At 46.9% G+C, this 19,300-nt stretch overlaps 4 protein-coding genes across 4 annotated transcripts; 2 read left to right on the top strand and 2 right to left on the bottom strand.

The window, feature by feature from the left end:
- Positions 1-6,218: 6,218 nt before the first annotated feature.
- On the bottom strand, positions 6,219-6,937 carry PtA15_10A14 (uncharacterized protein; the record flags this gene model as incomplete). Its single annotated transcript, XM_053160297.1, has 3 exons — positions 6,219-6,558; positions 6,624-6,737; positions 6,849-6,937. The coding sequence occupies 3 exons, from the start codon at positions 6,935-6,937 to the stop codon at positions 6,219-6,221; spliced, it is 543 nt and encodes a 180-aa protein (XP_053024150.1).
- Positions 6,938-7,678: 741 nt separating this feature from the next.
- Positions 7,679-7,882, top strand: PtA15_10A13 (uncharacterized protein; the record flags this gene model as incomplete). Its single annotated transcript, XM_053160286.1, has 1 exon — positions 7,679-7,882. One exon carries the CDS (start codon positions 7,679-7,681, stop codon positions 7,880-7,882), a length of 204 nt encoding a protein of 67 aa, XP_053024149.1.
- A 1,441-nt stretch (positions 7,883-9,323) lies between these two features.
- PtA15_10A12 (uncharacterized protein) lies at positions 9,324-14,372 on the top strand (the record flags this gene model as incomplete). Its single annotated transcript, XM_053160275.1, has 22 exons — positions 9,324-9,917; positions 9,980-10,090; positions 10,159-10,229; positions 10,300-10,388; positions 10,496-10,834; positions 10,899-10,919; positions 11,001-11,012; positions 11,089-11,261; positions 11,352-11,759; positions 11,830-11,885; positions 11,967-12,017; positions 12,091-12,163; positions 12,232-12,349; positions 12,437-12,448; positions 12,523-12,769; positions 12,856-12,941; positions 13,012-13,224; positions 13,303-13,520; positions 13,603-13,718; positions 13,778-13,949; positions 14,037-14,102; positions 14,196-14,372. 22 exons carry the CDS (start codon positions 9,324-9,326, stop codon positions 14,370-14,372), a joined length of 3,423 nt encoding a protein of 1,140 aa, XP_053024148.1.
- Positions 14,373-16,117: 1,745 nt separating this feature from the next.
- PtA15_10A11 (uncharacterized protein) lies at positions 16,118-19,159 on the bottom strand (the record flags this gene model as incomplete). The annotated part of the gene is made up of 8 exons (XM_053160264.1): positions 16,118-16,157; positions 16,231-16,309; positions 16,384-17,148; positions 17,222-17,493; positions 17,866-18,538; positions 18,604-18,855; positions 18,940-19,015; positions 19,145-19,159. The coding sequence occupies 8 exons, from the start codon at positions 19,157-19,159 to the stop codon at positions 16,118-16,120; spliced, it is 2,172 nt and encodes a 723-aa protein (XP_053024147.1).
- Positions 19,160-19,300: the final 141 nt, after the last annotated feature.

The raw sequence follows: 19,300 nt of genomic DNA, 5'->3' as shown, positions 1-19,300 counted from the left end.
ACATGGGATGAGAGTCCATACCTTCTTCCACCCGATGCGCTGCATTGCTCGTTAATGGGACCACAATATGCATGCTTTGGGTTACTCGCAAGCAGCATAGAGCCAGTAACGTGGTTTGGAAAGACCACAAGCCGGTACACATGACAACTTGTCAGAAAGCGTAGCTTAAAGTGATGCACAAGATAAGATAGATCTCAGAGGAATCCTTGAGCTTTCAGCTGGGGATAGAGAAACCGTGTACCCTTTTTGAAGGCTGACTTCAAATAGTGGAGGACCTCCCGCGCCGTTTACAGGCATGTAGCTGAGCTTATAGATCCTGAATTGACGCCATAGCAAAACCACAACCAGCACACAGAAAGTGATGGATATCAGCTTTAGGAAAACATATTTTGTTTCATCTAAAATTAAGATTTAGGGCATGTCAATCTGCTTCTGCGGGGTCTGCAGAAACAAGGGAAGTCTCTGCGAAAAGATACACCTACCGCGGCTGGTCAGACAAACGGCGCCAACCTGTCCGACCAGCAGACTGCTGACAAGAGCTGTCAGTGTAGGCAGGACCGTGTCCGATCCATCCTCAAGCTTCTGTACGACACGGTTCTGCGCCCGGGACGCGACGGCTAAGTCCGAGCACGAGTAGTACTTGGTGGTATACCTTCTGAAGCAAGTTAAACCCTACCTAAAACAGGTCCAACACGGGGCGGGTCCAACCTCCGAACATGATGTATACCCAGAGACTGTTGCCCAGAGAGGGTTTTAGCGGAGCATTGACCGGAATGGTTGGAGGATGTGAAAACTACAAATTCCTGATGGCGTTATGCATATGTAAATACATTACTGACCTCCCTGGATCGTGACGGACCCAACAAGGTGAAAAAATAGGATATCCCACTCGGTTGGAGGAACGACCCGCAAACCACCGGGCAGTCGCTGAGCGACCTTGGCACAATTTCCTACCGTGGAGCACCCCGCCTTGGAGAGTCATAGTCATGTAGGCTCGGTCGCTGAGACCAAGATTTAATGCGCGATTTTTGGGCCTCCGGTCACAACTTGTACCGGTCCTGCCAAGGCGCACGACTAACCAGCAAAGCAGTAAGGGCTGCACCAGATCGGCAAGGAATGATCCTTCCCAGCGAAGGTTTGCGATTCCTACGGTTAGGATTCCTGCTCGGTGAGCCGGCACATGCTGAGCAGTCTAGAAAAAAGTCTTCCTCAGTGAACAGGGACGTATACCCGCTCGCCGAGTAGGACTCCTCATCAGCGCAGCTCCTAGCTTTCCTAGAAGGAAACGTGACCCATTGCTGATGAGCCAAGCCGGTATACCCACTTGCCGCGGATGTGAATCTCTGCAGCGTCGCACCAGCCCAGGCTACACCAGGGCCTGCCCAAGCAAGGGACTTCTAATTTCACCAAGTGTTGACAAACTGGAAGGATAACAGATGTGAACAAATCCAAGAACATGCCAAAGAGATATAAATTCAAGGAAATATAAAAAGTGTAGCAAAAAATTGAAATTGTTTCTTTTTTGTTGTTGTTTTGAATTAGTTTTTACCCTTTAATATGTATTCTGTTTTTTATAATGATTTTCTTCCAAATACATGAATGCTTTTTGTTGAGATTTCAGCTCTACAAGTGGAGGCGACGATAAGGGGGGGACTATTTGAGGTGAACAGATAGGACCAAGGAGCAGGGTTGAGGTTGTTGAGGCTCAGACTTGATGATTTCTATTTCATGTCCGAGGAGCGGACTTTAACCAAACAACTAGAGAGCCCCCCAGCAAGATCCAAAGGGGGGCCTAACAACAATAACAGGGGACAGGACAGGTGACATGAATTGGTGACAGGGAACAGGAGACAAGTCATGGCCACTTGGCCATACAAATCAGGACAGGTGACAGGAACAGGGGACAGGAACAGGGGACAGGAACAGGGGACAGGAACAGGGGACAGGAACAGGGGACAGGAACAGGGGACAGGAAAAGGGGACAGGAACAGGAGGACCACTCAGTCAAACAGGACAAGACAGGATTTGACCACTTGGTTGGACAGGAAACAGGGGCCACTTGGCCAGACAGATAATGTGAGCAGAAGATGAAGTCAGAATTCTGACACTTTTCTGGTTAGATATTGGATTCAAAAGGTGAAAAGAAATTGGGCTTTGTTTTAGGGTAAATTTGGACAAAATGATGAAAGTTTGCAGAGCTGATAGGTTTTGTAATTTCATTGGATTCCATTGGATGAAAGACTTGATTATTCACATCAATTGTTTTCCAGAGGATCTCTATCCTTCTCATGAAAATTTCCTTCTCATAGACAGTGTTGAAACTGTCAACAAAATCTTGATGTTTGATTGAAATGTGATGTATGTGATTGGATATATCCTCTCTGGCTTCACTAGTGGAAAAATCATTGCCTTTTAAGTTTTTAAAAGTGAAATCTGATGGTAAAGAGAAATTTTTTGGAAAGTAGATTCCATGGTAGTTATCCAACTTTGCAACAAGCTGACTAAGTTCAAATGTTGAATATAATTTTTCCATAAAACCGTCCATTAATTCTAATTGGATTGATTTCAGAAAAATGTCACCATAATTTTTATCAAAGAAATCTAGGAGCAAGCATAGTGTAGCAGTAGGTAAGACATCTTCTTTGATAAGAATTCCAGCTGGCAGTTCTTGATCAGTCTCTTCCCAAATCCTCTGCAGTAGAATGCACACATTTTCAAGCATGTTCTTCAACTTGGATGTTGGAAAATTCTTCCTGAATTTTTTCTTGTCTTCATCTGGCATTAATAGATATTCTTCCATTTCATGAAAAAATGCATCATCTTTGAAGATTGAGTTGCCTGAAGCTTCCAACTGGTCTTTCAATGTTTCTCTTATGACATTTTTGATTCCATCCAGTTGATTACCAAAACTAGCGTGTGATTTGACAAAATTGTAAGTTAACTTCCTAATTTGTTTTTCATTGAGAACTGGAATTGACAGAAATGAAATAATCAGAATGACCAAAATTCAGTTTTATTTACTCAATTTCTCAGATGATATGTTAGTGGGGCGCTAGGGATGATATCAGGACTGCCGTGAATGTTTTAGGTGTTCAGCAGCATGAAGAACTCCAACAATTCAATCTTCAAAGATGGAATGGTTTCTGATTTTCACCATCTGTTGCTACACACCTGAAAATCCCCCCAATAAAAGAGTAAAAATGTTAAAAACTTACCTTGACTCATATTCCTGTAATGTGAAGAGTCTGTACTCCTGTATAAGGTATGCCAAAGAATGTATTTGCTTGGGTAGAATAATTGTGTTCCAAGATTCAGCTCATATTTGTGAATCCATAATCCATATTTATTGAACAAATTTATTGCAGCAATATCTAGTGTTTCTTCATTTCCTTCAAAGAATTCTCTGAACTGTTTTGTAGTGATCAAACCAAAACTGAACATATGATCTATTGCTTGAAAAACTAGATCCTGCAACTGAAGAACAAGTCTGTTGTCCTGATGATCAAAGCCTATCTTCATGTTGATTGGTGTAATATCATGCAGTAGTGCTTCCAGTCTTTCAGCCAAAACCTTACCAGAAGTTTTGGAAAATTCTGAATCATCAAAAAGTATCTCAATGATATCTTTCAAACCTAGGTAATAACCCCACATCTTAGAGTTTTGTATATTCAATGCAGCAGTTTTTGAGCATATTTCAAGTTGATTCTGAATTGAACGCTCTGACTCATTCCTTTTTGATTGGATTTCTACTAAAAATTATTCAGGATCAGAGGGAGTGTTTACCATTTTTTCTTTTATAGATTCCAGATTAAAAAAATGCATGCCTTGTTTGTTGAATATTGATCTGGAAAGCTTTGAAACTGATTATAATTTGTAAGAATTCCCTATAAGCTTTTTCAGGTATATTGGTTGGTTCAGACATACCTGGAAATCCAGTTTCATGTTTGGATTCATCTTGGACAATATCATGGGCATGATAATAAGATGCATCCATTGGAATATGATCTTCTATAGGCTTTAGAGAGTGGTCTTTGGATACAGTTTCATCCACATCAGATGAGCGCAAGTCAGCTTTTCCAACTATGTCAGTGGTGGGATTACTGTACTTGGGTGAGAAATTTGTTTTGGTACCTGTGTTTGTGAAATGTGTAAGTTTTCAGGTGGATGAGGTAGTCTTAATATCAGAGTATAGAGAAAGACAGGATGAATTAAATAATACCTGTGATGGTCAAACTTTCTGAAGGTTCTGGCAAGGGCACATGCATGCTGTAACTAACTTGGGAGGCACATAGTGCCAGCAAGACTATCTGAACGAAACCCAAAGAAATAGGCATGATTTATCCTCAAAAATGAAAGAGACTGTGAGCTGTGGAAAAGAACTGTTCAAGACAAAGATGGGCACTTCTTAAGTCTTTGTGTTTGGGTACAATTGAGGCACCCCTTGAAGCGCTTTCATTTATGGCTGAAATCTCAAACAAATCTCTGTAACATATCTCTTTTGATAAGCTTACAATATTTCCAGTAATTTATGACCGACAGTACTGTAAGATCACATTCAAAACCTCTTTTTTTGGTCCCCACACTTGTGAAAACTGTTTCAGCATGACATTTGCCACATCATTGTATTCAAACCTACAATAGCATTTCTGGCAAGCTATTTAATCTTCTTTCAAAACTTACTATGATTCCAACCACTCATGGATGTTACAGGACATGAAAACCATCACTGAATGACACATGATCATTGGCCGGGCCTGCGGCCATTGGAAACTGCATGGTATGACTGGAAAAACTAGAAACCACTGGAAAATGTATACTTTTCTGACCTAGATCATGCAACAAACTTAATCAATAATGCGAGTGCCAAAAAAAAAAAAACAGCATTTCCTTCACCAAAACAAGGGCAGTATAGCGGAACTAGCGGGAGAGGGGAAGTTGGAACAAGGGAAATTGAACCAATCCATCTTTAATTTAATCTTAGCGCAGGAAATACTGTAGGCTGCCAGCTCGCTACCACGGGGACACGCACAAGCAAGTTTGGAATTGAGCAGTCTCTCCTGCTGACTGGAGATCACCTCGAACGGAGGGTCCGACGGATCCCGCGCGACGCGCTCTCTCTGCAGGTGAGGAGATACGGGAACCAAGGCAGCCGGCGGCGCGGCGGGCGGGACTATGAATGATGCGCAGCAGATACCGTGCCAATTGCAAAATGTAACCTGCTCAAGCTTTTGCCTTCAACCATGATGGTGGTGAGAAGGACCGATTTCCAAGGAGAACATCGAAAAATCTGTCACTGTGATGTAGCAGATTTCCGGTGATTCAACGCGGGGGCCATTCCAACTGAATCTCTGTCACCAGGGCCAGACACTGCCTCGCTTGAACGAGCCACAGGATCACGGCTCTAGTCACACCCGCTTCGAGTCGCGTTCTTTCCCAATGTTGCAGCAAAGAACACGCCACAGCCCCAGTGAGGTTCTTCGTCTAGAATTACCATCAGCATGGACCAATCAATGCGCAGAAACATGAATATTGACCCGATGAATCAAAAGTGAATTGTGTATGTGGAGTGAAGGACTATTGGTTACGCTATTTAGAGGAGTACAAAAGGATGTGTTCTATCAGAAACTGCCAAGCTGGATTTATAAGACACTCTATTCAACCCGCTGTAACAAAACCCCATATGAAAAACACCTCCGGAGAAAACAACAGCCAAACAATTACTTAAGACTGGGCCGAGGAATGGAGGCAGAACCACAGGTTTTTTGTGTCTATGTAAGCACTTATTGCAGTTTTGTTATTATGAGGATGGCTCGGACACCCGTCCAATGGGAGATTATGGATCTATACAAACGGGACAAAAAGGAGCAACAGTGCTGACAAAAGAAGTGTAACAACAACAAATGTACATATATATATATATATATATGACCAGACAATCTTTTGGATTGTGTTTTGGTCGAGTGTTTCTGGACATTGATTTGCATACACACAACGGCGCGCCGAGTCTTATATCTGAAGAGTTTGGACAGGAAACGTAGAAACCCGATGATGCGACAACCAGCAATGATGATGAGAATTAAGATGCAACAGGAGACAGGTTGAATGAGATTGTATATCTGCTTTTATGTTTTTGTATGTATGTAGAATGTATACATACCACATGAGAATGTGAAGGGGGGGGGGGGGGGGGGGGGAAAGAACGACGATGAATATCCGAGTCATTCGAGGGTAGGAGACTGATGGTGCTGATGGAGTTCGGGGGAGGGCGAGGAGGGCTGGAGTTCGAGCTGGGGCGGCTCGGCGGATGATCGCCGGGGGAGGTTCGGGGAGGGGTCGGATGGCGTTGCGAAGTGTTCGGGAGGGGGATCGAGGATGGCGAGGGAGGGGTCGTTGTGGGTGGAGGGGGCGATGCCGGTGTAGAAGCCGGTGGCGGAGGTGCGGATGGAGGCGCCGGTGCGGGTGGACTTGACGTTGGACCAGCGCGAGGAGAGGGATTCGATCGACTCGCGCCTGGAGGGTGCCAGGGCGCGTACGGAAGCGTCTTCGTCCGAGGGGAAACTGTTTACAGCAGAGAAAGTCAATGTTGTGTGTGTGTGTGTGAGGGCAGAGAGGAGGAGACGGACATCTGTTGGTGGTGTAAGGAGGGGCTGAAGCCGGAGGAGGCGAGGGTGAGGATGCTCGCGTTGTCGGCGAGTGCAGCCGGATGGGGGTTTTGGGAGGGGTGGGGCAGACTGTGGCTGGGGACGGTGACGAAGTGGTTCTGGGGCGAGACGGGTGGGGAGGAGTAGAGTGCGAGGGTGGGGGTGGTGGGCTGCGGGGGATGGTTGATGATTGAGGATGCGGCGGACTGGAGTCGCTGGTGGTTCTGGTGGGTGATGATGGCCGCTCTGATCGAGCTGCGGGGGTTGTTGTGGTTGTTGTGGGCGGGCTGGGCCATCGTGGATGAGTGCTGGCTGGTGGCGGTGATCGGGGAGGATGGGGTGTGGTGGTGTGGCTGGGCGATGCGATTGGTGGGTCCGTTGTTGTTGTTGTGGATGGTGTTGTTGTTGTTGTTGTTGTCGATTGAGATGACGGTTGTGGGTTTGGTTGAGGCTAGGGAGACGTTTCCGAAGATGCTTTTTGCGTCGTCGAGGGGGGGCTCTGCTGAGCTGCTGCTGCTGGTGGAGGCTGCTGTTGAGGCTGGCTTGTGCTGCTGGGAGGGTGCGCGTGAGGAGGGGGTGATGGGTCTGATGGATGCGTTTGGGTCTGCGCCGTCCTCGGTGGGTTCGTCTGCGGGGTTTCTGTTGGTGTCTGAGCAGTAGCTGGCTGAGCCGTTGCTGCTGTCGATGATCGTGGGCAGCGGGAGGAGTGGCTGGAGCGAGACGCTGTCGAGTCGGATGGGGTTCGATGAGAGTGAGCGCTGTTTGTTTGTGGTGGGGGTGTTTGTGTTTGTGGCGGTGCTGAGGTTGGGCAGGCTGCTTTTCCGCCTGGAGTGTGTGGCTGGGCTGAGGGCGAACTTGGAGAGGAAGCGGGTCAGTCGCGAGTGGGTCTTCTCCTCCGAGGGGCCGGCCATGGCTGGGTGGGCGTGGGGTGGGTGGGCCGAGGAGTGGTGGGATGGAGATTACATATTATGAGTACAAGCCAAAGCAAACCCCCGGGGGACATGCCGGGGTTCCCCTAAAAGGCTGACCACCCACTCATGAAACCTTCAACCGGGCCAGCAACCACCATGCCCGCCTTCCCCTCCCTCCGCCAGATCTTCGCCGCCTTCCGATCACCCGAGCAGGAGGCCGACCTGTCCAGAACAGCCTTCAGCCGATTCCTGCTCTTCATCCTCGCCGTCACCTCACTCAGCCTGCTCGCAAGCAAGGCCGTCCAGAAAGCCGCCATCCAATCCGCCTGATCAAAAGAGAGTAAGTCCCACCATCCACCACCCACTTCCCCATATCCAAATATCTCCATGATGATCTTCTGCTCGAGCCTCCCTCGAGCGGAAGTCAACAAAATGGATGTTGAACACCCCCCTCCACCCAACCTCCCCGCTTCCATCGAACCCCAAACCCGCGGGGACCAGCGCGTGGTTTGGCAGCTGTTTGACTGGGAGTCGAGCTGCTCTGGGTGATCGCGTAGGGTGATAGATGAAATCAAAGAAAAGGCCAGATCTGAGAGCCATGTCCAAACACATATCAACCTCAACTTTCGAAAAAAGAGAAAAAAGAACAATGCTGATCTCAAACTGTTTCAGGCCAACCCTATCTTCCACGGCCATCGCTCTCGAAAACTCCCCATGGCGCCAGCGCCTCCGACAGAAGCAATCCTATCCGGAGCACCATCTTCATCTGTTTTCTAGTTCTACAAAGAAATATACTGTATCCGGATCAAACCCCTCACTTGCTTGCTAGTTCCACAAATGAAAATCATATTGCGTGTAAAATATTTGTATCTACTTCACATAAGCAGTCGACCTCAGCTGGCCCCCACTCGATGCACTGGACATTTGCAAGGAACTCACGCAAGGATGACGATACGATAATATACCCCATATGCCCACACGGCGCGATAAACGGACTACGAAGCTGAATTGCCCATATCATCGTCAGGCGGTGCCACCCCTTCTTCACATTAGATAAGCGCTCGCCAGGCTGGCGGACAATTGAAGCTCTCGACCCTCTGCCACACAACAGCCGATATCTGGCGGCGTAAACCAGGAAACTCGTATCCAACTTAAGTTATAAGCTCACATCAGTCTGGATACATATTTACCACCCAGCCTTTGTGTCTGGCTGTTGTAGCTGGGCAAACCTTCGCTTCCGATAGTCATCGAGCCTGCGATGGGGATGTGGCCGGTTGGGTCGATGACTCAACCTCGTCGAGACGCTGCTACATACCTGCAACGAGATACATACTGACTTGTATCCAACCAGTCTTGGATACAAGCTTCTTGTGTTCGATACTCGATTAAATAAACTCATATCGCTATCTACTTATTACCAAACAGGCTGCGATCGATTGAGGCGATGACAACCACACGAGTTTGACGTGACTAAAACCCTTCGTAAAAATACCGGCGTGGTTGGAGTAGCAGGAGAAAGGTATTCCTGCTGCTCTGTTGAGTCGATGACTACTGCCTTCACTGGGGTTTAAGCGAAGAAAGAAACATCTCAGACATCACAAAATAGTCCATAGCCTTCACCGAAAATAAGTCATCTATCCCCCCCCCCCCCCCCCCCCTTCATGAACTCGAGCCACTGAACACGCCCTCCACCCGCTACCCTCCCCCATAGAAATTAGAATCTCCAGAGAAACAGTTTAGCCTGACTTGATTGCTATTTCAGTCTGACATTATGGCAGCTGCGATCACGCCAGTAGATTTTATTAGTGAGACCGTAATTTTACCGAACCATCCTGCGTTTGAACAAACGCCACTGCCGTGGAGTCATCTGTTTGAGATTGCACGACTATATCAAGTATTTAGTGAAGAAAAGCGGGCCGGGATCGATCTGGCGAGATGGGTATCGGTGGCAGCGAAGACGAACAACCCGGCGGACCTGCAAGACCTGTTGCTGTCGAAGCATGGCAAGGCCAACCAGCTGGCGAGGATCGGCGGCGCGTTCAAGGAGCTCTTCAGGCGCACCGAGGAGGAGGAAGCCTCGCTGCCCGCCCTCCAGAAACTGGTCGGCGGCTGGCTCAGCTTGGACTTCAAGAAGGGCAACATCATCGTCCCCAGGCTCAACCCTCCCGACCTCCCGAGAGCCAACCAGCTCAACCGGACCTACGGCGCCGATCGGTTCATCCATCTCCGACTCACCGACCAACTCTGCTCCCGGCTCCGTCCTCGCGCGCCCAAGAAGACGTCGATCCAGAAGAACTTCATCGATTTCATCCATGCGCCGCTGAGGATCGGTAACAGGCTCTTCTACTTCTTCCTGCGAAAGGAGGTACGCATTCTCCTGTAATTCTATCTACAAATCTTACGTATTTCTTATTGTTGTTACACCAGAGCTGTCTCTGGATGGTTGCATCGAAAGAGCCAGGTTGGGAATCAACCAAGAGCTTCATCAACGAGATCTTGGATCTAGGGATAAATAAGGACATGACGGTGGCCAAATGGGCAAGTACAAGATCTCATTTACATACTCCATTAACCCTGCTAATTTTTCCTGCATAATTTTCTCCCAGGCGGCGCGTACTTCCCTACTCTTATCAGCTACCCAGGCGTCAATCAACATTGATGCAGAAAACATAAGAAGGTTTGTATCTCACATCCTCACCGTTGGAATCAATTAAAATCAATTGCTGAGACCTCTGTGACTTTACAAGGGTCCCAGACCTGTATTCTGATAGCTTGATTATCTCGGAGGAATTTCTCAGCTCAGTTGCAAATGGACTTCGTTTAGACTACGTGCCAAGTTGAGCATCCCCCTTTCTTTCCTCTTCCTTGAAAAAAAAAAAAAATAGCAGGAAGATCCTTATTTTTGTTTTGAGAGCGTGTACTAATTTGCATCTATGTATCTAGCTTGTATTGAAGGACAGGTTCGGAACAAAACTCTTGTCTGGAGATTGGGAGTTCCAGATGAGGCAAAGAAGAACTGTGTGATCCAACTTTGGGAGGACCAGATTGGAAAAGCGACCACGCATCTTTTCATAAAGTTCAGAGCGCGTTCGTACGACTACGTTGAGAAGACCTTTGTTCCGGTGGAGGAATCCGTCTCCCTTTTGATTGAGAACTGTGTCAACATGGGCACTCGTCCGCCCGGCAAGCCCGAAATTATGACCGATGGCGCTGGGATCATCAGTCGGGCCGCCGCTTCTCTAGTTTGTGAATTCTTTGGAAGGAAGTACGATACTTTACCATGTAAGTTTCAAACTTGAATCATCTGGCATCCATTCCTCAGTGCTGACGGAATGCTCTTCCACAGCGGCTTATCAAGCTCGAATAGGTAAGTCTTGAGGTGATTTTTCAAAAAGATTGATGGAGTATACTAACTAAAGTTTGCTTCTTAATGTTTCCTTGCTGCTAGGTTTTGCTAAAGGTACGTCAAACTCTTTTCTTAAGAAAACTTGGATAATTGGTAACAAGTGTTTTTTTTCTTCTTTCTGATTCTCTAGGTCTCTGGATCCTTCCGCCTGTTTTCCGTCTACTTGACAGCGACATTCCCTGGGTTGAAATTCGCGACAGTCAATGGAAAGCTGAGACGGTAGCCGGATACCCGTTCCATTTCAACCTCTGCCGAATCAGCCGTCCAGTCTCTTCCAGCACGTTAGGAAAGCAATTGCTTCCAGTATGTGTTTTCTTTTCTTGCCATAATAATCCCTTAAATCATCTGTGTTTTCTGTGTTTTTCACGATAGAATAATCTCACATGTTCACAGATTCTTTCGGCGCGTGGAGTAAGAACAGAGACCATCTGTTCGGCGTTGGAGGAACACGTTCAGTCAGCGATCAACGACCTCAACTCGAGTGATCCTCTTCGTCTCACTGAGTTTCTGACTCGCAGTGGAGCGCTCAAATCAGGGAGAAGGATAATCCTTAACCGTCTGGCCGGGGTTGAACACGATCCTGCGGCCTACAGAACATACGGAAAGGGGACCGCCGAGTCTCATCCGGCTGAATATGTGGAAAGTTGGGCGTTTACTACCGACTACCTGCACAACATGTCTCTTGTTCCATTTCAAACTGAGGAAGCTATTGTTAGCATGCTTGCCGCTGGTTTCGAGCCGAAGAATCGCTTCATTGTTACTAGATTGAGGAAAATTAAGGAAGAAAAAATCAGCATTGCTGTTCGTTTTTTTTTTTTTTTTTTTTTTTTGCTGATTTGTTTTACTGATTATCTGTTGGAAAATTTAACAGACCAAGTTCAAAGTTCCAATTCCACAAAGTACTTATATTTATGCTGTGCCAGATCCGTCAGTCACACTTTTCCTCTCCCTTTTCATTTTGTCGCCTTGAAAACTGATGTTGATTGATCCATCACGAAAAAACAATAGGACTGGGACGTTGAAAGAGGATGAGGCGTTTCTCCAATTCTCATCTTTTGAGTAAGTCTCAACATTTTCCGCACCAGTTTTGTTGGCAGTTTATGTTGATCCTCTGGCTTGGAATTCTGTGCAGAGATCAAACAACTGGCATCAAAATATCAACCTTGATTTGCCCAGCTATAGTTTCACGCTCCCCATGTGTAGGGGTACGTATTTGATTCCTTAATGAAACTTTTTCACTTATGCTGATTGAGAAGATTGGGCTCTTGGATAGTCAATCGATGCACGCAAAATCAATCTTGTGGACAACAATATATTACGGGATACATACTTTGACGTGCTTGTTTGTTCGATTCAAGGGAAAGCATCACTCTTGAGTTTGTTGTCTGGTGGTACGTAAATTTCACTCAGGAATTTTGCATGAACTTTTTCCAGTGTGATACTCAAAATTTTCTTGCTATTTTGTTCTTATTTGTCAGGCGACTATGATGGTGAGCTCATAAATTTCTTGTGGTGTAACTTGAAGAATACATAGACTAAGACACATACACATTTATCTTGACAGGCGATCAGGTTACGGTGGTCTGGGATTCTGCAATAGTGCAGCAATTCAATAACATCAACTTAGAAAAAAACCCAAGAGTCAATATAGATGATCTATTCGAACCCGTCCAACTTGGAACGATTAAGGAATGTCTTCTTGATTCCTACCAAAACGATTCAAAAGAGTTTGTCAAGACTGCGCAGATAATCCAGGCCGCCGGTTTGTTTACTCCAAATGATGCTGGCGCCTACTCTATCAAGCATACGATGTAAGTCGATCACTAAATTTCACACAACTTATTTTGTAATCAGAATCCATGGTTATGAAACAAAAAAAAAATGTTTTCTTTTCCAGGACGGAATACGTTCTGGGCCTTGACCACCCGTTAACTCAAAAGATGGGCGAAGTTTATGTGAAGTGTCTTGATGCGCCCAAGGCAGGTATGCTAAGTTTTATTTGATTCATCCTAATAAGAACCCCCAAGATGATAATTTTTGTTATCCACTGAAGGCACCCAGCTCAAAGCTAAGTCGGATGTTCTCCTCAAGAAAGAATACGACAACGCTTTGTCCAAAGTTCAGTTTCCCAATGGAACCAAGATCATACACTTTCCGGTGAAGCGTTATCCAATTCCCAAATACCTTTCTGGCGACCCCAAGTTTTCTTTCAATGGTGCGGCAAGATCTATCCGGTTTGAACTTGGTGGCAAGCCACACGTACTTGGCAAGTCTTTTTTTTTTCTTTTTCTGAAAAAACATCCCAGTCATTCTCTAATTTCTAACACTTTTGCATTGAGTTCAGACAAGATATTAGCAGTAGGATTGAAACTGTTGAAAAACTACAAAGACGAGTTGGATCAGAAAGATATTTCGACCCACAAGCAACGGTTCCTCGACCAAGACAAAGATTTGTCCGAATACTTTCTTGAGCATAAGCGTATGTTTGAGTTCAACAAGACAGATGAGGGCTCACGTGAAGTTTGGATTGGTGTTCTTCTACCCTTGCAAAGAGAAATCAGCGTAATTTAAATCTTCTTTTGATCATGTTGGTGAACCAATCAGAAAATCATTTTGACTTACTTGTGTTTTTCTTTTTCCGCAGGCTATTGCAAAGCAATGGGCAAAAGTGGTGGTTGAAGGCACAAACTCAAACGTGCGGGACAGGATTTGGGAATCTGAGTACGGGCCTGGAACTGGTGCCTCCGGTAAAGGTTGCAAGTACGCACAATTCTATATATTCAGATCCCTTGAAAAATGACTGATTTTTTGCATTTTAGAATCGCATTCAGCGTACAAAAGAGATATGATGAATTTAGTTACAGTAAAGCGTTTGAGTATCTACCAGCAACCGAAGAACTTGAGCGGAACAACACTGATGTGGAAAAAGTAAAGATGTATGCTGGGCTTTTTCTGCGGGGATTGGGCCCCAATGGTTATGCACTTCTGAAAGTCAGTCCTATGCTTTTCTTTCTAGTACTCTTCTTAATGAACCTTTAACTCACATTTGTTATGTTCCATTCTGTTTGAAACCAACAGGCTTCTTGTTTATCAAGCTCTTCCAATCCGGAGTCATTTTGCCCATATGATATTGCATTTCGTGAGGTTTGTTTGTTTTTCCCTCTCTTTCAATCATGCTACATACTTATATTGCCATTTATTCTGCAACTGTTCCGCCTCAACCTCGCAAAACTCAAGATCTGTTATCTGAAAGCAATGGCCAAAAAGAAAAACTCAAAACAAGGCGTGTTAGACTGCATGAGTTTCCGACCCCCTTCCTCAATTGTAACTACTGCTTATCTAACCAATGTGGTCAAAAAGGGCACTATTTTGGGCCGCTCTAAGAACCTTGACCAGAATTTAGCACCTATCTGAATTTACCTCATTCTTCTTGCTTATCCTAATTTCATTATTTTTCATTCTAAACTACGTAAGACAAGTGTAAAAATATTTTCAAGTGTTCTGGATGGCATTCTAAGCTCTCAGACAAACTGTAAACTTATTTTCTTCCTGACTGGATTGCACATCTGTATATACTTGTTTGGGCAAAAGTAGAACTGTACTTAGGGTGTTCAAAGTTGACTTGCATAAAATCATAAAATTCTGAGGTGAAAAAAATATGTACATCCAAACACTCAAATTAGAGCAACATTTCTAAAATGGTACATATAAAATCATCATTTGAAAGTTTTATGATTTTATGATTTTATGTAATGAAAATTTTATGATTTCAACTTTGAACACCTTCTACTATAGGCTTTTAGCAACACTGGATTATGATGCATACATAGTTTCTCTATTCCTTGTTGTCTGTGAAATAAGCCTATAAGGATTGATTGAGAAAAAAAAAACAGAAAGTATGACGAGCATTGAGTTTGTTTTGTCTGGCAAAGCATTGCCACGATCCATCAGCGCAGTGCGCCACAAGGCGCTAATCTTACCATTCGAGTTCGCGGCCAAGCGGGCTTTGGGATCGGCCACGCGCGCTTGGCCTTTTTTGGCCGAACGTTGGCATGTACCCAAACTGGCTTGCAAGACCATATATGGCGGATAGGACCCGCAGCGGAGATGCTCGAGAAGATCCGGAAGCCCTTAGCAGCCAAGTAGTTCTGTTTAACAATGTCAGAAAACATGAGTCCCCAGTCCGGCCAACCCACCCACTGGCACTATGAGTCGGGCATCAGCAGACTCATGACGTGGTGTTTATTGGCGTTTGATTACATGGATCTTATTTCTTTCTTGTTTTCAGTCTAACAAAAAAAAACAAAGACGCAAGCAGAAAAAGAGAGAGATGATGATGGTGATGATGATGATGATGATGGGTAAGAAGGATAAGCGAGCGAGACACAGCAGATGAAGAGAGAGACTATACAAACATGGTGAGTTATAAGATCTTTTCGGAGTCATGATGATGAATGATGATGATGGTTAATAATGATGATGGTTGATAAGAGAAAAAGAGAGTTCAAGATGGGATGGTGAAACAAACCACCCAAGCCAAGCCAAAAAAAAAAAGACGAAAAGAGAAAAACAGCTGTACTGATAAAGATAATAAGAGCATTATTGGGTAAGAGGTCGTGTGCTTATTCTTGTTGATATGTTTTTTTTTCGTGTTAAGATATGGGGTAGTGGTTGGATAAGACGCTCTATGTATCTAAGACTGTATCGTAAATGAAGATCAGAAAAGCCCAAGTGGAAGAGAAAAAAAAGGAGGGCGTGTATGGGTGAATAGTGAGTAGGGTGGGCGAGTGATGTGTATGCCCGCCGCGAAGTCCATGATACCGCGAGAGTCTCGATTGTCGAGTCTCCTCCGCCGTCGTTCGTTCGTCCACCGCCTCGTCGACGACCATATATGTGTGCATGCGGAAACGGACATGCATGTTTCGAGGAGAGAACCGAAACCACCCAAAAAAAAAAGAAAGAAAAGCAAGTCGAAGTACTGAAAAAAAGGAATGAAATGTTCGCAATCGACCGAGAAAGAGGAAGAAGGAATTGTCAAGCAGGTGATGTACATAAAAAGGAGTGTGTGTGTGTGGGACGGTCTCGGAGAGAATTAGGAGGAGCCGTCGGCCAAGATTAAAAAAAAAAGAGAGATCGATTTGTTGTTTCGTGTGTGGTCCCTAACAGGTATCCTTCAAGCGGTTTTTGGGGACGGTATATCTGCACAAAAGCCAACAAGTCAGGTCAACGAGAGTCGAGGATGAGCACGAAGCAGGAAAAGGGGGCTGCTTACCCAGCTTGGGCCCAGGTGGTGAAGTTGGGATTGGTGTAAGCGCCGAGATGACGATTGATGTAGTCCTCCGTAGGCCGATCTAAAAAATGAGAAATGAAAATGAAAATGGGTTCTAGAGGGATAGAAAAGAGAGATGGGAAGGGATGGATGTACCTTTGGGACTGCAGCCGATGTTGGTGTGGCCTTCGCGTTGGTAGATCCGGACGTAGTCGACATACATCTTAGCCGGGAAGTTGAGTTTCTCCCATTCGACCGTCTGGAACTTGTTGGAGATGCCGAGGTTGAGGATGACGTACATGGGCTCGGTGCTGATGGGACGCGGGGAGACTTGAGTGCCGGACTGGCCGGCGATCGCGTTGGCATAGATCGTCCAGGTTTCCTGGGAGTTGTAGGTCCAGCTGACCCTGCCGCCGTCGGCCTGGAAGCCCTTGTTGTACTCGAATCCGAACTGCTGGAATCCTTTCCCCTCGTAGGAGGTGCCGTCGGTCATGGTGATTCCGGAGAGGGACTCCTGCCAGATCGAGCCGTGCCAGCGGTTGATGATCGTCCCGGTGGGGTCTTTGGGCGAGTTGGCCATGTTGGCGACATGCATCGAGCTCGAGTCGTTCATCCACATGTAGCCCTCGTCCATCGGGGCGATCTGGATCGACTGGGACATCGAGCCCTGGTTCCCGTTCGGCCCGTAGGCGTACTGGGCCTCCAGGATATCGATCTCCGGGCCCGACCGGCCCACATCCACCGAGGGGCCTGGATGGTCTTCCCCCTTGCACGTACACGCCGAGGTGCGTTGTCCGGGTAACCAGGAGAGTGCTCCCCCGTAGTCCGGCGATCCTGATGTCTTGGCAGCCGGCGGGGTTCGGCCGTCGGGCATCGTCTGGTTCGGCAGAGTTCCGACATCACAGGCCTCGTACGAGTAGGCTGATCAACAGCTCGTCGGAGATTAGCTTCTTGAGCGATCATCCCCCACAAGTCGAACCAGACAACGACTTACGCCACATGCCTTCATTGCTCGCCCCAAAGCCGGCCCTGGCCAAATTGCCCATCGTCCAAGCTCCGGGCCAGAAGCCTTGGACGCCGGGGGCGCCAGGCAAGGAGATGTTGACTTCGATGTAGCCCTCGGTGAAGCAGAACTTGTTCCAGCTCTGGATCATCCCCGAGCGCGCTCTCAGGTTGTGGTTGGGTTCCTGGTCGATCTGGATCACAAGATTGCCGCCCTTGGTGGTCACTGCGTCTGGATCATACCACTCGAAGTTGGTGGTTTGCCTGTTTATCAAAAGAAGTTTAAAAGAAGTTAGTTATTTTTGTCTATATTCTTTGTCTATATTCTTCTTTCTATTCTCTTTTCTATATTCTTTTCTATATTCTTTTTTCTATTCTCTTTTTCTGTGTTTTTTTTTTCTATGTCTGTTTTTCTATGTTTTTTTTTTCTATGTCTGTTTTTCTATGTTTTTTTTTCTATGTTTTTTTTTATGTTTTTTTTATATATATTTTTCCGTATTTGACTATATTTCGTCTATTTTTTTCTATATTTTTTTCTGGAATATATTTTGGGTAATATGTTTTTTTTGTCTGTATTTTTTAGACAATATGTTTTTTTTTGACAATTTTTTTTTTCATGTAGAGAAACGTATTTACCAGTAGTGCAGATCGACGGCCTCCCAGAACGGGTCGTCGCCCGGCCAGAAGGTGCGGTTGTCGGTGTTGAATTCGTCTGAGAAGACGAGGTTGTACTTCTTGCCGTCGAGCCCGACGCGATGTTTGGCGTCATCAGGGGTGGTGAGGTCGATGAGCCGGGGGAGGTTGGGGATGTCAGGGAACTGGCCGGTGCCGTTGATCCCGCCGAGGTTCCAGCCGAGTGCGGTTGGGCCGCGCCTGAGGACGTAGGTGAGGATGGGGTAGAGCGCAAAGAGGCCGATGAGGCCGCTGACGAGGATGGAGAGCGAGGCGACGTTCATCCAGCCCCTGCGGGACCAGAGGATGAACTTGCGGTCGGCGCGCGAGTCGAAGTCGGGGTCGGGGTCGTGGAGGAAGTCGTCGGGCTCCTTGTTCTCCTCCTTCCAGAGCAGGTCCTCGGTGGTCTCCGAGTATGCCCCGGCGTAGTTCAGGCCGACCGGAGGGGGGAGGGACATGGTGCCGTAGACGTGCCCTGCGCCGCTGTCGTCGTAGGAGACGAGCGAGTCTCTGACTGAGCCCGAGTAGCCGTCAGCCGAGGGCGGGCGACGGGATTTGAGATGGTGGTTGGAGTGGTTGAAGGGGGTGAAGATCTTGTTTGGGCCGGGGGGGAGGAGGGCAAAGTCGACGATGGGTTCTGTGTGGTTGGGTGGGTTAGTTTAAGTTGTGGGGTGAGAGGGAGATGGGTGGAGGAGCGCTGACCATTGGCGCTGAGTCGTCGTGGGTTGGATGGCGAGTAGGGGATGATGCCCGGGTGGGATAGTTCTTGGGGGAATGGGCCGTAGTCTCCGCCGACGAGTCCTGATGCGATTGCGCTGAGGCTGGAGAGATCGGGGCCGGCGGCGGAGGCGGGTGCGCCGTAGGTGTTGGCATAGCTGTCCCTGGGGCGGTGGCTGTTTTTGGAGAGGTGGGGTGACTGGAGGAGGGTGGGTGAGGAGGATGAGAGTGTTGAGGCTGGGGAGTGTGTGGGGTTGTTGTTGTTGTTGTTTGGGGTGGTGGTGGTGGTGGTGGTGGTGTTGGTGTTGGTGGTGGGCTGGCTGTTGAGGTAGTGGTGGGTGATGAGGTCGTCTTCTGCGCTGTCGAAGTACTCTGAGGTGCTGCTGGGCTCGATGGACTCGTTGGATGCGCCGGTCGAGAAGCGTTGGTGGGGGTGTTGCTGCTGTGGGTGGAGGTGGTTGCTGGGCTGGCTGAACTGTGGGGGGGAGGGCAGTCTGTTCGATCGGGTGTGGTCTGACTGGGGGACGGGGTCGTAGGGCATGGTGAGCGGTTGTTTTGTTTTAATTATTTAATTAATTTAAAAGGGCTGATTAGTTAGTTAGTTCAAGTTGCAGTCAGTGCCCACTGCCATCGGGGTGGCTCTTTTATTCTAAGACTCGAGCTGTGTCCGTCGCTCTCCCAG

Source organism: Puccinia triticina, chromosome 10A, assembly GCF_026914185.1.
Source record: "Puccinia triticina chromosome 10A, complete sequence".
Lineage (NCBI taxonomy): Eukaryota > Fungi > Basidiomycota > Pucciniomycetes > Pucciniales > Pucciniaceae > Puccinia > Puccinia triticina.
Note: the sequence above shows the minus strand (reverse complement) of the source record. Positions and strands in the feature narration are given on the sequence as shown.